Source organism: Thermobia domestica, chromosome 8, assembly GCF_964235325.1.
Source record: "Thermobia domestica chromosome 8, izTheDome1.hap1.1, whole genome shotgun sequence".
NCBI classification, from domain to species: domain Eukaryota; kingdom Metazoa; phylum Arthropoda; class Insecta; order Zygentoma; family Lepismatidae; genus Thermobia; species Thermobia domestica.
The window spans coordinates 69,482,590-69,499,060 of record NC_137461.1 but is presented as its reverse complement, the minus strand read 5'-3'; the positions used below and the strand labels follow the sequence as shown (position 1 = coordinate 69,499,060).

The window sequence follows — 16,471 nt, the reverse complement described above, 5'->3', positions numbered from 1 at the left end:
TTTTTTTTTTTTCCTCTCTCCAATTCCGTAGCGTTGCGTTGAGACAAATTGTGATGTTGAGAGAGATAATCAGAGCAGTTTTAAGTAGAAGATGGGGTGATGATGGTGGAAAAGATAAGAGATTCAGGTAGAGGATGCTCCCATTAATCGAATTCTTTGCTAAATTGAAAGTGGAATATATATATAAAAAGAGGAAATCTACCTTACCTTCATTCAGTTAAAGCTACTAAGCCAAGAAACAATCTCGTTCCATCTCTCTCTTTCTCTCTCTCTCTCTTTCTTAACGTAGAATCCTAACACAGGGAACGTAATCTTCCTCTTTCCTGTCGGCTGATTTTGCTAAAAGACGATAATTGATTATTTTAAGCTTTGTTATTTGTGCTTATATAAAACTACATGAACTGACATAAAATAAAGGGATACTTCCGGTTGACATGGAAAGTTGAGATTTAGCATGATTGTAGCTTTCCGACACTGACCCAGAGGAAAGTTGCCAAAAGTGAATATTTTTAATTTTTAGTGAGTCTAAAGGGGGCATAAAGGAATTCCCTAGGTTATTTAAATGGTCCTTTTCTTGGACTTATAATCTCATGTTTTAAGTACTAGGAATAAAAACTTGAAATTCGGTATGCTTGTACAGTCCGCAGAAAAAAAAAACCCTGCAACATGAGCAGGTGAGTTTATTGTGAAACGACAAAGTCTTTTGCTCCAAAATAAGTGTGCAGGGGAGGACGTCGAGGTTTCTCCTGGCGTGATTCGTGCCACTTAGACGTTATGTTGATTCCCTGCGCTGTTAGGCGTAGTTTCACAATAAACTTACATGCTCATGTTGCAGGTTTTTTGATGCGGACTGTACGTTTTCGTTGGCGTTACCTAAGTAAATCGCTAAAAAAATTAAAATTTCCAACTTCAGAGTAGATTTATGGGGAACTGAAAAATCTTCACCATGTTACTTATATGGGACATCTTCTACACCCGAAAATTATCGGACACTTCCTGTAGGACTACAATGATGAAATTTGGTACGATTGTAACTTTTCGGGACTATTCCACAGGAAAATTGTCAAAAGTGAATATTTTTAGTTTTAAGGGGTCTAAAAGGGAGATGAAGAAGTTCCCATGCATTTAAATGGGCGTTTTCTTGGGTACAAAATATCTTTTAGATAGTTGAAATACGAAAAGAAACTTGAAATTTGGTAGAACTGTGGGTTTAAGAGGTGCGAGTCCGTAGGCCGAGTAAACGTGGGGGTCAAGGGGCGAAACCTCCAAGTGGGCTAAATTCAGGTAATGTTAAGAGCAAATGCACGAAATTCACTGTTGATGCAAAGGCTGATACATAAGAGATGGGAGGCCGTAGGACAAGCAAACGCAGGGGTCTGCGGGCGGAGCCCCCAGCTAGCCAAGAGTAGTCTATTCTATAAAATCCAATCCATAAAAAAAAAAAAAAAAAAAAAAATCGGATCGCTATCAAATTTGAAATTTGCATTTACGTTCTTTGTCAACAGCGAGGAATGTGATCCATTGTTGTGTGCTCAATGCTTTCCCACCGAGGATTAAAATCAGGGACATCGTGTAGCAAGGGCTAGCCATTAGTCTAGACTATCGAATTGGCCATGGAGAACTTACTTAAGCTTATTGTTATTCGAAATGGATGCCACACAATTCCCCACAGTGTATAATTCCCAGATATGCTTGCAACAGAATTCCCAGATATTCAAGAAATTAAAGATGGGTTCAAAATAGGTAAAAAGTAAGCCCTGACAGTAGTGAACACGTTGGTTGGAAGTCAGAAGATTTAGGAACCTCCAGCTCCACGGTTCCTCGTGTTCGGAATAACGCGTGCTGCGATGTATATTTTTAACGCTTTGGATGGCAGAAACTATGCACTTTACCTCATATCCCCATATGAATACTTTAAAAAAAAAAAAAAATTGATGTAAGGAATCACCTATTGAAGTTTGTCAATATAGTTCATTAACACGCTGTGCGTAAGTACTGCAACGAAAAGTGTTCCGCTAAACTGTTCCATGTTTATGACCCATGTTAAATCAGAGTTCTTCATCCATACTACAGCAGCTGCATCCACTTCTGGTGCTTACAGTGTGGTATCGACACTTGTTTTCTCGATGGCGCGAAATTCATTCTTAGCCTCCATCTACAGAGTGACTACAAAGTTCCGTGACCCCTGAAAATAAGTAACGTAAACCATTAAACGTAAGTAAATAACTACACGAAATGAACTGAATGACATGAACAAAAATTCTTTCGAGAAGTTTTATTGAGATAGGAAACATCAAGTGTCAAAAGGATCAGTCTGATGATCGTTATTCTTATGGCAAAGCAACGTGACCAGAATTTGTACTTGCAAAAACGGGACGCATACGAATCAGCGATAAGGGGGGGGGGAGTAAATATCTGACTTCCAGATTGCATTTTGGGAGTCAGGACTGTTTTCAATGTACAAAATACACAAGTAGTAGTATAACAAGTATAACTTAAGTACTACCCAACAATACTTTTAACTACTAATAAACTATTTACCTCATTATTGAATATCCGTTATTCACTAGTATAGTGTAACTTTCACTGGTATTTTTGGGATGAATGGATCTTTAAAAGTTCTTTGTTCGCACTCAGCAGTTTGTAGAAATCGGTGTAAGACTGATCAAAATTAATCTTACTGATCAGTACAGGTTTCAAACTATTTATAGGCAGTTGGGTTTTCCTTGGGTTTTCTCACTTGTTCACAAAACACTCATGTGCGAAAATACAAATTCAATTGGAGCATTAGACCCAGGTAAACAGAGAAAGAACTCCACAACTTGGGTACGGTACGTTATTAGAACAGAATAGGGAAAATACTTCTACCCAACCCTTGTCAGGAGATGCTCTATTTGAGTTCTACTTCTTCAATATTTCTGATGTCAAGTGTTGGTACGGAAGGGTGTATTTGAATTTTGAATAATAATTACGGAACACCTGGGTCAAATTTGCTTTAAAACGGGACATTTAGGCGTCCAGTTTGAGAATGAGAAAAAAAAACGTGACAGCGGTTGAAAAAAAAGGGACAGTTCCGGCTAAAACGAGACGTCTGGTCACCTTGGGCAAAGGATAATACGCCGCTAGGTTCTGTGCGACATTTTGCGGAACATTTGCAGGTGTAACTTGAATGAAAGCTTGTTTAACAGCTTCTGTCAGTTCGGCAGTGGTAACGTAACGGTTTCGTGCAACGAGTGCCCTTTATCAACCCTCATAGCGCATTATCACAGGTGATGAGGTGTGGGCTTTCGTGGTGATCAGGCAAGTGGTTTCTCTCATGCACCCACCAACTTGCAATAACACGTTCTTCAATACTGTAACTGAAAGTACTAACCATTGTTCACACAATCTGAAACAATGGGAAACCTTACATTAGCATTTATAAAGGGATGACGGGAAAACTTATATTAGCATTTATCAAGGGGTAATGGGACTTAGTGGCCACCTAGAAGGGCGCCCATGTTGTGGTTTCCAAAGGGGACAAGTAATAAGCGACATTTCAAATATAGTTTCAAATTTTGCTGTAACTATTCTAAAAATTCAATTGAGTTTTCGATATTGCGAAGTACAATTTCTTCAAGGGGGAGGGCGAGCGCACCACCTTGCCCCCCTAATGGCCGCCCTTGGCCACCTACTATATCAGCTTTCACGGTTAAAGAGTCTCTAATAGAAAGAATATACCTATGAAATGAGTTGAATTTTATTTTCCTGACCTCTCTTTCCTCCGTGACTGACTGACCCTGCTGTGTTTCGACACCTCAAATAATAAAAGAGAGGGGAAAAAAAGAAGCTTCCTGTATCGTGAGGTAGTTTTTTTTCATGCAGGGACTTTCTCGTATTGTTTCGTATGGTCTATGCATATCCTACATGCAACAGAAAATCAATACATTGTCGAACAGAAAGCTTTGACCTTTCTTCACGTTGGTTTCCACTGTCTCTTCCTCTGAATCAAGAACAGTAAAAGATGGGGTGAAAAAATATTAACTTATTGTGTGTACTAGAATTCCGTTATATGATTAAAATGGTGTCAAAGAATAACATAATTACGATCGAGCACTACCTCGGACAGAATTTACAGCAGTAAAAGAGTTATTTAAAAATACATATAGTGAGTTGAATATTTTGTTCTATTAAAAGCAAAGAGTAATTTTTGTAAAATATTACAGTAGTAAAATACATATTCAATACGCCTATCTCGATAACATAATCAATATATGAATCGATTATGTAACATATTTTACGATTTCACTTTTTTTAAACGAATATTTTAGAGGTAGATGCAACGATTTGTGTTAAAAAGAAGTGTATTCCTTGGAACGTGTTGAAAATATAAGCCATTGAATTATATTATTATAATATTATATTATGATATAATATATTAATGTGCTTTGTTGGTCGGTCTATCAGCTGTACTAGAATCTGGATAAACGCTCAGGAATTTGAGGAATAAAACTTAAAGAAAACTAGCTTGGGTTAAAAATACAAATCCTACCATTAAAATAATATTTTCTTATGCAAAGCTATTTCTTTGCATTCTCAATTATGTCTCGTCGCACAACATAAATAAAATTCACTTAAACTTATAATTGCCTGCTTTGGCGTTAGACCAGTTGAAGATCAATTTCAACTTCCTAGCCACAGTTTTAGATCCCGTAAAAGATACGGTGAGAAAATTTCACCTTTTATTCTGGCACAATATTAAGGTTTGCAGGATTTTTATTTAGCATGTAGGTGGCCAAGGTATATTCCAGCATTAACCTCAATATTTTCCGATATGGATTCAAAGTACTTTACAAGTCGGAGTAAGGCAAACAGTGACGAAAAGTGTTAATTCAGAACTTATCCTGACAGAGATTATTTTTTTAAAAAAAGTAATATTTGGGAGGAAAATGTTTGCTTTCAAATTATTATTACTAATTACTATTATTAGTATTTCTGTCTTTCATTAATATATTACCAATGTAATAGTGTCTAAAATTTTAGATATATTTCAGAAAAACCCTGGTTTAATATTTTATGTCACTATGTTTTCTGTTAAAAGGACTATGTGTCCAAAGTTTAATATTTTTTGTAGATTAAACCATAATTCACAGTTGCATCCTATATAGCTAATAAACAATCAGTAACCGTGTACATTTACACATATTTTTCTTTTCTTTTGTATCAACCGAACCGACTCGTGAAAAAGAAGTTTTTTATTCCCGAAAATTGTGTTTACTGCACATATGCCCTTTTAACAGAAATCGATTCATATGTGTAATACAGAAAAATTCATTAATTTAAATGTTATCACGCACTTTTTAAATTTTCAAGTTAAGCTATTTATGAGTCAGAGGAATCTTATACGTAGAAAGGTTAGGCAAAGGTTCGGCTCTTAGGTCTAACTAAGAAGGAACTGACAGATTGGAACGTTTTTGCCTATCATATATATATATATATATATATATATATATATATATATATATATATATATATATATATATATATATATATATATATATATATATATATATATATATATATATATATATATATATATATATATATATATATATATATATTTGGTCTAGGAATTAATTCGTGCGGGTGGACAAGAGATGGCGCAACGAACGGAGCGTCCCACAGTTCCGTGTATCCACACGTGTTGCAAACCCCTGTCATCGCGTATCGTTCGTATTATAGGGCAGTGGATTAAAGCGTCAACAACACCAGTTTGTAGTTAAGTGAACATGGCGCAATTTGTGCCTGATAAAGTGTTTTTGCGGGGTGTCCTGCTGCATTACTTTAACATGCAGAAAAGTGCGACTGAAAGTCATCGTATTTTGGTGGAAGTGTATGGTGACCATGCTCTAGCTGAGCGAACGTGTCAGAAGTGGTTTGCACGGTTTAGAAGTGGTGATTTCGGCTTGGCAGACCAAGAGCGAGCTGGACAGCCAAAAAAATTTCAAGACGAAGAATTGACAGCATTGCTCGAGCAGGATTCGTGTCAAACGCAGGAACAACTTGCAGCAGCATTAGGCGTTGATCAAACAACAGTCTCCAAACGCTTGAAAGCCATGGGAATGATTCAAAAGATGTCACATTGGGTTCCACATGAATTGAAAGACAGAGACGTTGAAAGACGAAAAACCATTTGCGAATTGCTGCTTCAACGACAGAGCAGAAAGGGGTTTCTGCATCGAATTATTACGGGTGATGAGAAGTGGATCCATTACGAGAACCCTAAACGAAAAAAGGCCTGGGTGAAACCAGGTGAACCAGGTCCATCACAACCAAAACGAGATATTCACTGTGCAAAGGTTATGCTGTGCATATGGTGGGATATGAAAGGTGTGGTGTACTATGAGCTGCTGCAACCGGGTGAAACTATGAATGGAGAACGTTATCGACGACAATTAATGCGTTTGAAGCAAGCTCTGGCCAGAACACGACCAGAATGGGAGAACAGACATGATAAACTTATTGTTCAACATGATAACGATCGCCCACATGTCGCAAAACCGGTCAAAACCTATTTAGAAAATGTCGGATGGGAAGTTTTACCCCACCCGCCGTATTCACCAGACGTTGCTCCTTCGGACTACTACTTGTTCGATTGCATGAACAACGATTTGATTGGACAGCGGTTTACTTCTTCAGAAGATATCGAAACATGGGTCTCTGACTGGATCGCTTCCAAGGATGAGGACTTCTTTCGCCACGGAATCCGTAGATTGCCTGACAGATGGGCGAAAGTGGTGGCTAGCGATGGACAATATTTTTCTTAAGGTATTTATGTATTTTGTGTTTGTACTACAGCTTCAATGTGTGCGTACCAACCGTAATATAATACAGCTTCAATGTGTGCGTATATATAATTTTCTGGCAGGCGTGTGGGAATACCACTCAAAAATCATCCGAATGTGATAAAACTTGCAAAAATTAGTCCTCCTGACGTGCTAAAAACGAAAATAATTCTAAAATTTCTTTCTATAATAATTATGCGGAAGTGGAGGAGAATATACCCCTATAAAATCCTATGGTTTGGCTCTTAGGTCTAAGTTAGAAGGAGTTGGGCAATAGGAACGAAATTTACAGGATACATAATTCTTCGGCCTACCATTAAAACCCAAAAAAAAAAATCTTTATATGTACAAGGGGAGGCAGGGGCATATACCACTCAAATTTTTGGAATAGAATAAAACTTGCAAAATTTAATCTCCCTAACGTTCTAAGAACGAAAATAATTTTTAAAATGTCTTTCTGATATTATTTGACGGAAGCAGAGGAGGATATCCCCCCCCCCCTCTGCAAAATCCTATGGTTTGGCTCTTGGATCTAGCCAAGGAGTTGGGCGATTAGAACGAAACTTACAGGATACATAGCTCTTAAAGCTCTTAAAACCAGGGGGAAATAACATTCTCTATTTACACATACAAAGGGGACGGGACATACTTCTCAAAAAATCGTGCAAATGGGGTAAAGATTACAAAATTTAATCTCAATCAAGTTTAATTGTATTGAAACTCATCACCATCACCACGTATTTGTTATTTTCTGTGAGAGATCTTGTCATACATTCATTCTTCTTTCTTCCCACTCCTCTGTCACTTGTCGAGAATGAATAGAAAAAAAGAAGAGCTTGTTAAGTGACATTCTTGGCAATACGAGAATGTAGGAGCAATGCAAGTATATATGTCCTTCTCTATGCTAAGAAATAGAATTTCCCTACCGAATGCTTAATGTTACTACGTAGATATACTTGCAGCCCTCATGCAACTATAAACGTAAGCTACTCTTTGTTCTAGCTTCCTTTAAATGAATTCTTCAATGATGCATTGTCTTGCGTTGAAGAGCAGGGTGTTATTTGTGCTGAAACACTAGACTAAAACTTTAATAACATTATTTGAGGTTACAAAGTGGGTGGTTGCATAACCTCACAACCCAAGTCAGCAGCCGCTATTGATACCATCACGTGTTCTCAGTAAGAAACTGTCTTTCTAGCAAGTTCTTTAAGAGCCTGACACTAAAGATAATAGAAAATTTACCATTTTCTTTTGCTTGTTTTTCATAAGTCAATGGAGATGAAATGCAACTTACCACAATCATAGATAATGTTATTCTACAACAGCAAATATGAACCTGAAGAATTTTCAGTGTTGCCATCCATAGAAATTAAAGTGTTGCCAAAATAGCATTTCCCCCAAAAATTAAGTTAAAACAGCAACTAGAGGAACAAACTCAACTGCATTTGATTACATATCAAATTGTTTTGGTATCCTGTACACTGCTTTTAAAATAACACTATTATTTAATTTTAATAACTGTATGTTAAAACTATTTTATTACAAACTAAATATAACTGTTATTTAAAAAGTAGTTCACAGGATACCAAAACAACATGATACGTAATGAAATGCAGTTGAGTTCGTTTCTCTAGTTATTGCCTTAACTTAGATTTTGGGGGAAATGTTATTCTGGATGCCAACACTGTAATTTCTATGGACCAACACTGAAGATTTTCCAAGTGTAATTTCTATGGCTGTCAACACTGAAAATTCTCCAAGTTCACATTTTCTGTTATAGAATAGCATTATCTATGATTATGGTATGTTGTATTTCATTATTTTCTTTCACTTATGAGAAACAAGCAAAAAAAGAAATGGTAAATTTTGTATTATTTTTAGTATAGCAGGCTCTTAAGAAACCTCTTGTATTTTATTCTTGCAGATCTTTATTCTTTTTAAATGAGTTTGCGTTATCAAAATCTCTTTTATATATTTACTACCTTGTTCATCTGTCTGTTTGGGAATCTCAAGAACTATTTGATGTATCACCATTAATTTTTTGGCCAGGACGTAGATTGAAATTTAGGAATCGATATGGTTAATGGAGGTGATATTCAAATGATAAGTTTTAGAAATAAACCATTTCCGGTTTTAACGATGGTCACCATTAAGTGAAATAGGTAATAGATAGCAAGAAGCGGTTTTCTGCAAATCGATTAAGGGTCCCAAGAACACATTTCATCCTGAACCCTCTACTAAAACCGGAAGTGATTAAAATCCATGACAACTTCAAGTTATAATATTCATCTACGTAAGAGCGCCATCATGGCGAAGTTAAAAAAACGGCTAATTTTACATGTAATTATGTGATATCTTCAAATAGATAAAAGATAATCGAAAAGTGGAACAAGAGCTCGCTAAACAATATTATTTTACATGTGATACCGTTATCACGACTCATTTATTTGCTTCCAATTTCCAGTCATTTAGAAAATCGGCATTTATTTTCGCGTTTCTAAAGGGCTGTAAACGGAAAGCTACTAAATGACTCGTGATAACGGTACCTCATGCAAAATAATATTGTCTAGCGCGCTCTTGTTCCACATGTCGATTATCTTTTATCTATTTGAAGATTTCACATAATTACTGTAAAAGTAGTGGTATTTGAATTTCGCACTGATTAGGCCTCTTAATGGGTGCGCCCCTTTAATGCTCCATTGCCTCATCATATCGTGTGATGATTGGTTTGCTATTTGAATTAAGAGCTATCAAATTCTCGTTGGAACTGATGTGCTGACCTCATATTATGGAACTAAAAGTGTCTAGCGGTCTGTAGTTCTTGGTGAGTTGTAAGATCAAAATTTTCTTTAAAAAAAAGTTTTGGATTCTTGGAATCCTCTCTATTTTATGTTCATTTTTCTTTTGATGAACTTGATATTTCAAAAGCGCATAAGTTTATTAATATTATTATCATCATTTTGCAGGAGGCTTCGATGTCTACAACATTGAGACTGCTATGCCAAAAATTGACCTGGATGCCATTGAGTCCCATCTCAGAGCAGCCAGAGAAGAAGAGAGAAGGGTAAGTGTCATTCTCATTTGAATTTATAGCAAAAATCATGAAAATTGAAAGAAAAAATCAATGACTACGTGTATATACGTAGTCTATATTTGCTTGTATTGAGATGTTAATGTAAATATGTAATGAAAACAGTTTTCGAAGAGGATTAGATAAGGTCTAAGAGTTCTCTTCTTGCTTTTTCTTATTATACATTAAAGAATTAAACAGGAGATATCTTCCTAGCTTTTCAGTGTCACATTGTACACCTATTAATCCTAACTATTAGAGAAATTGATTTATTATGTTGATACATTACACATTCTCAATTAAAGACGTAAGAGCTCAGAGAAAACCGAGTTAAAAGCAAAAAAAAAAAACTTTTTTTGCCTGGGAAAATTTTTATTTAAAAAAATATTTCAAGTTTAGTGGAAATTGGGTTTGCCATTATAACAACATAAAAAACACTTTTAAATACTGCATTCTGTAAAGAAAATCTGAAAACAGTCAAAAATCAAAGAAAATCGGTCATTCGAGAGGATAGAAAAAGTGCAAATCGATGGACACACTCTAGTACCAACGAATTGGTTATCAAATTATTAGATTAAAGTTCAACCAGGGGGTAAAAGTGAGGGGGGAACGCGAAGAAGGCGTCCCCCAACTTCCTAAAAATTACGATGGGCGAAGATAAGCACGGGGGATGGCGTGACGTTATCCGTCCCCTACCTTATCAGATCCACTTTTACCCTTGCGTTCAATCACAAAAAAAAAAAAAAAAAAATGTTTTAAAATATAATAGTATTAGCAATAACTGATCTGAAACTGTAGTAGATTTCGTGGGGGGAAAATACATTTATAATTTATGTATTAACTAAAACTTCATTATAACTGTATGTAGTGTGCTAACATTCAAAGGAGAAAACGTTCAAAACGCTATCCACAAATTTCTTATTAGAAGAATTTTGATAAGATATAACAGTTTAGAAAGAAGAGATTCTGTGTCTAATGATGTTGAACTATCATCATACCCAAAAATAGCAGTTTATAACATTAATTTTGTAAAATAAAAAGACTCTTTGAAACTTAGGATAAAATATTTTCCGAACAGATAACGAAGAGTAAGCACAATTTTATACAAGAAATAAAAACTTTTTGTTTTTTTTTCTTGGATTATATAACTTTTTCTTATCTGCAACATTGAATTTAGACAACCAGTAAGACACACATATATATCAAGATATATAACTTTCAGGTATTTGATAAAGACGGTTATGCAACCCAAACGACATTTGGGATATGGTGATTGCATAATGTACAGTGCCTGGCAACAACTACAATGACTAATTTGAAAATCAATTAAGACATCTAGCCCTGAACCGGATACAGAATTCACATGTATTGGATGTTGTAAGCTTACTTTTTTAATTGTAGAATCCACTACAGAGAAACAAAAGTGGGACTTAAACAAGAAAGTCACACAAACTCAAGAAAGCCAAATTTCATTTTCCAAACAGTCGGCTTTTTATGGAAAACTCCTTCAAAAAAACTGTCTATTTTGGCACCTCTGTTCTCAACTGAGCTTACTTTAATTATTCATGTTAAAGACGTTTAGTATCGTTTCAAGGCCGATATGAGTAATAAAAATTTAGTGTGTCTGTTAATAATAAACTTTACAAGTTTGCGCAACGGTGCGTTTTATGTAGAGACTACTTTAAACATCTCTGTCTTTCTCTTATTATTTTTACCAAGTAAGTTTTAAACGCAATGCAATTAAAAATTTAAGAGCTATGGAGAACAAAATCTTATTTTCGTAGTACTATAATGATCAGAGATTGAATTACAAGTGCATGTTCCGATCGTATCGACAGTCTTAATAAATGTAAAATGTAATCTTAGCAATAACTGTTTGTGTTCACGTGTCAGGATTTGCATATAGTTATGGATTCTGTTCTTCAACTACGTTTTACATTTTTTTAAATCTAAAATACATGCTAATGTAAAATGCAAAAAGTGCCAAATCCAGCATGCTGTCAGTTATGATACATTTAATTTACTCATAATTTCCGATTTATTTTATTTTTATTTATTTATTTTTGTACTTCCTCCCTTGTTAAGAGTGATTTCGTCCCGTTGATAATGATGTTGATTTTCTTATTCTTTTCTACCTAAGCCCATCGTAAATCTTGCAAGAAGGACACCATTACTTATCACACTTTTACGAATTCGCTCTGTGCCTATTTCTTTTCATTCTTCTCTTTCTTCCATACTTTTCTTCTCTTTTCTTTCGTTACTTTTCTTCTTCTTTCCTTTCAATGCTTTTGATTCCTTTCCTTCCCTTTATCTTTCCTATCCTTCTCTATCCTTTTCTTTGCTTTAACTATCTCTCCTTTTCTTTATTTTGTCTCCTCCCTTTCTTTTCTTTCTTTTTTGCCCTTTCCTTTTTATTTCTTTCCCTTCCCTTTTCGTACCTTTGTTTTTTCCTTTTTTTTACATTCCCTTTTTCTTTCCTTTTTTTCCTCTCCTTTCCTTTGTTTTCCTTTTCTTTCGTTTCCTTTGTTTTTATTTCCGTCAGGGCCGGATTAAGGGGAGGCTTAGGGGGCCTATAGCATTGGCCCTCCAGGTGGAGAGGAGCCTCCACTCTAATCAAAATCTCAGCTGGCTATCTAAAAAAAATCATGAAGATACAATCATCAATATAAAATAAAATATGACCAAAAATATGAAACATATTCCCTCAACTTTCCTACTGTACTTTTACAGAAATGTATTAGGTGAAGTCAGCGGGGGGGCACATATTTTTTCTAGTGCCGGGCCTCCAGATGGGTTAATCCAGCCCTGATTTCCATTACTTTTCCTCTCTCTCTTTCTCTTTCCATTTCTTTTTCTTTCCTTTTCTTTTATTTCTATTACTTTTCCTCTCTCTCTCTTTTCCATTTCTTTTCCCCCCATTCTTTTCCTCTCCTTTTCTTTTATGTGCATTACTTTTCCTCTCTTTCTCTTTTTTCCATTTCTTTTGTTTCTCCTCCATTCCTTTTCTCTACTTTTCTTTCCGTTTGCTTCCATTGCGCAACATATGTTATTAACATACTGAAGTAGGTAAATCAGTTGAATAACCTTATTCTTTGATTAATTCATTAACGCGCATTTGCAGTTATTTTGTATGATTATGACTCTGTTGAACATGAACGTTGCCGTACCATTAAACACAGAACTTTTTCCACGAAATTTCTTTCCATTATACGCCCACTTTTTTTAAAAAAAAAAAAAAAAATGATAAATAGCCCAACATTCACGGAGGGTACATTTTGCGTGGGCCCAAGTGCTAAGAAGTTATGCATATACAAGCATATCTCCAGTGATAAGAATGAGCAGTTTGCATGTTGTTCTCATGTAGTACAGTACATTACATACCACACTCGTGTGCTCGTCGTCCTCTCAAGGCCCAGGCTATTGATCGTATGTGTTGTTGGTCGTTTACATGTGTTTGTATGTGTGCGTATGTTTAGCTAGTGTGTGGTGAATATGTTCATTTCGCGAGGTATATATATACACACATGTAGTCTGTCAGTCGTCTCCGTCAATTCTCCTTGTGATGGTTCATTTTTTATTGTTCTTTCGTCTCTTTTTTGGTGTGTTATGAATATTTTGGTGACTGTATTTGAAGAAAGAATGTAAACTTGGAATGCAGGGTGTTTTGAACACATATTAGCGGAGCGAAAATCGAATTTTGATGTAAGAGTAACACAAGGTATGTTTGTTTTCATAACTTGTTCACTTTTAAATAATGTTTTCTCTCATGCGAAGCAGAACTAATTGTAAATATAGAATACGATAATATTTTTAATAAAATTACAGTGAAATACTGACGACTAGGTTGTCAATACATCAATATTAAGTTACAGTGAACCCTAACACGAGAAATATTAAAAATATAAACATTCTAATGATTGATACTTATTGCTATTGATCATTACTTTCGTAAACTATTTAACGTATTCCTTGTGCCACACTAAATTATGAGGTATCAATATTACCATGACAGCGAAACTGTCAGTGATTTCCTATAATTTTACTAAAGAATCTTACAACATAGAATTCGACTTCAGGTAAAAACAGATCCGTAGCCAAGATAGTAAGGCACGGAGATCAAGATAATTTTTAGGAAGCTAACTTAAATTCTCATGATATTCATAGTTTCTAACTACATAAAAGCTATTATTATAAAAATACGATTTTATTTAAAGGCATAGAAACCAAAGAATTTGAAAGTTTAAAGCGATTTTAATAGCTTCTGAAAATGCTTCTGACAAAAGTCTTGAATTTCTTAAAACCAGAAATGGCTAAATACATCCCATGATGCACAAAATCATTGTCAGGTCAATAACGACAGGAACCTACACGGAAATAGAGCTGTCGTAAAAAAAAAAAAGAAAAAAGAAAAAAAAAGAAAAAAAGAAAAGAAAAAAGAAAGAAAGAAAGAAAGAAAAAGAGAAAGAAAAAGAAAAAAGAAATGCCTTTTCTCAAGGAAATTGTGGGCCAGAAGCAGTAATATGCAATCAAATTGATTTTTTTTCACATTGCAATTCTGTAGTTATGGTCTAGAGACAGATAAGTGCCCTCAAGAATTCTACCTTCAATCTCCTTGAGTTGACTACACATTTGTATCCATATAGACTTCAATCACTGAGGTTGATACTGGTGCTTAAAATATTTTATAAAGGGGTCTTCTTCTACGTTTTTGTTTGCAAACATTTCTTCACTTCAGGCTGAAATCATTTCCAAAATATTTAAATCTTAAAATTCATGAGATAAAATATTAGTTGGTTGGATTAGAGGTTAGCGCGTGTTTCAACACCGAGGCTGTATGAGACGGATCTACAGCTTAATGTGGGATCCCAATCACATAAGCTTTCTCCGGAAATCGAACCTGAGTCTTCAGCATCGAACATGCGTAAGCTGTTCATATAACCACGAGAAACTCAAATGACATGAAACAACGTTATTGGCACACTAAAATCCAAAGCAATGATTTATAAAACATCAATTTTAAAATTGCCATTGGTTTGTTTAGGCCAATTCATAAGCAACAAAGATATAACTTACTTAGTTTAGGCCTAATGATGACAGTATCATTCAGTCCGATATGTTCAATAAACCAAGTTCTTTCTCAAAAATAGTTCCGTACTTATTATTTTTTTTTTAAAAAAAAAAAAGAGAGATATTCCCCTCAAACGCATTCAACAAACAAAGTTCTTCCACAAAAAATAGTTCCTTAATTTTAAAAAAATCTCCTCAAATGCGTTCAACAAGCGTAGTTCTTCCTCAAAAAATAGTTCCTTTTTAATTTGGAAAAAAAGATAGTCAAATGCTTCCAACAAACAAAGCTCTTTCTCAAAAAATAGTCCCTTACTTAATTTTTAAAATAATCCTCCTCAAACACGTCCAACAAGCGTAGTTCTTCCACAAAAAATAGTTCCTTAATTTAAAAAAAAAATCTCCTCAAATACGTTCAACAAGCGTAGTTCTTCCTCAAAAAATAGTTCCTTTTTAATTTGGGAAAAAAGATAGTCAAATGCTTCCAACAAACAAAGCTCTTTCTCAAAAAATAGTCCCTTACTTAAACACGTCCAACAAGCGTAGTTCTTTCTCAAAAAATAGTTCCTTACTTGATTTGGAAAGAGAAATCTCCCTCTAACGCATCCAACAAACAAAATTCTTTCTTTTAAACATAGTTCCTTATTTCATTTGAAAAAAATCCTTCTCAAACATATTCAACAAGCGTAGTTCTTTCAAAAAAAAAAAAGTTTCTTACTTAATTTGAAAAAAATGAAATCCCCCTGATACGCGTTCAACAAACAAAGCTCTTTCTCAAAAAATGGCCCCTACTTATTTTTTTTAAAAAAAATCTCAAACTTGTTAAACAAAGTTTTTCCTAAAAAAAAAGTTCCTTATTTAATTAAAAATAGATTCCTCTCAAACGCGTTCAACAAACAAAGTTCTTCCTCAACAAACAAAGTTCAGTTCTCCTACACTTAGTATTCGGAGGGACACATATTTTCGCACGTTACTATTCTATTTATTATTATGTTATAGGCGTATTATTTTGATCTCCCGCGGGGGCACTCTCAGAGCACTGGAGTGGCACTGCCCCACTAAAACATGTCAGGAAGAAACACTGTGTGCGTGTGTTGTGTACGTTCGTATTCCGAAATATTGTTCGTAAGCCGAAAGAAAAAAAAAATGATTACAAAACTTGTTTGTAAACCGATTTGTTCGCGAATCGAAGGGTTCGTATACTACTGTAGGTTTATTGTATCTCCTTTGAAGTTTTTGAAACCTAATCATTTGATAATAATTAAATTCAAGCGAAACAAATACAAAAAAGGTCCCTTGTGACTATCGCAGAAGACTGAGATTTAATTCTTTGTATGATTTCATGTGATTTGGATCCCACTTTAAACTGTAGTTCCATGTCTTATACCTTCGGCAATGGAAAGGAATGTTAAATCTCAAACCAACGAAATATTGGAATAAATGATACAAAATAAAGTTTGAAACACAATTAGTGTATATCATTCTTAATTAAAACAGTATTAGTTTACGTCTC

At 34.8% G+C, this 16,471-nt stretch overlaps 1 protein-coding gene across 2 annotated transcripts in view; it reads left to right on the top strand.

The window, feature by feature from the left end:
• The window catches only part of Schip1 (Schwannomin interacting protein 1), a 523,495-nt gene that overhangs the window by 371,314 nt on the left and 135,710 nt on the right, over positions 1-16,471 (top strand). For both annotated transcript variants that reach the window (XM_081768603.1, XM_081768604.1), the window contains exon 6: positions 9,791-9,888. In XM_081768603.1, coding sequence (XP_081624729.1) covers positions 9,791-9,888 — 98 coding nt within the window. The remainder of the gene's footprint in view (positions 1-9,790; positions 9,889-16,471) is intronic.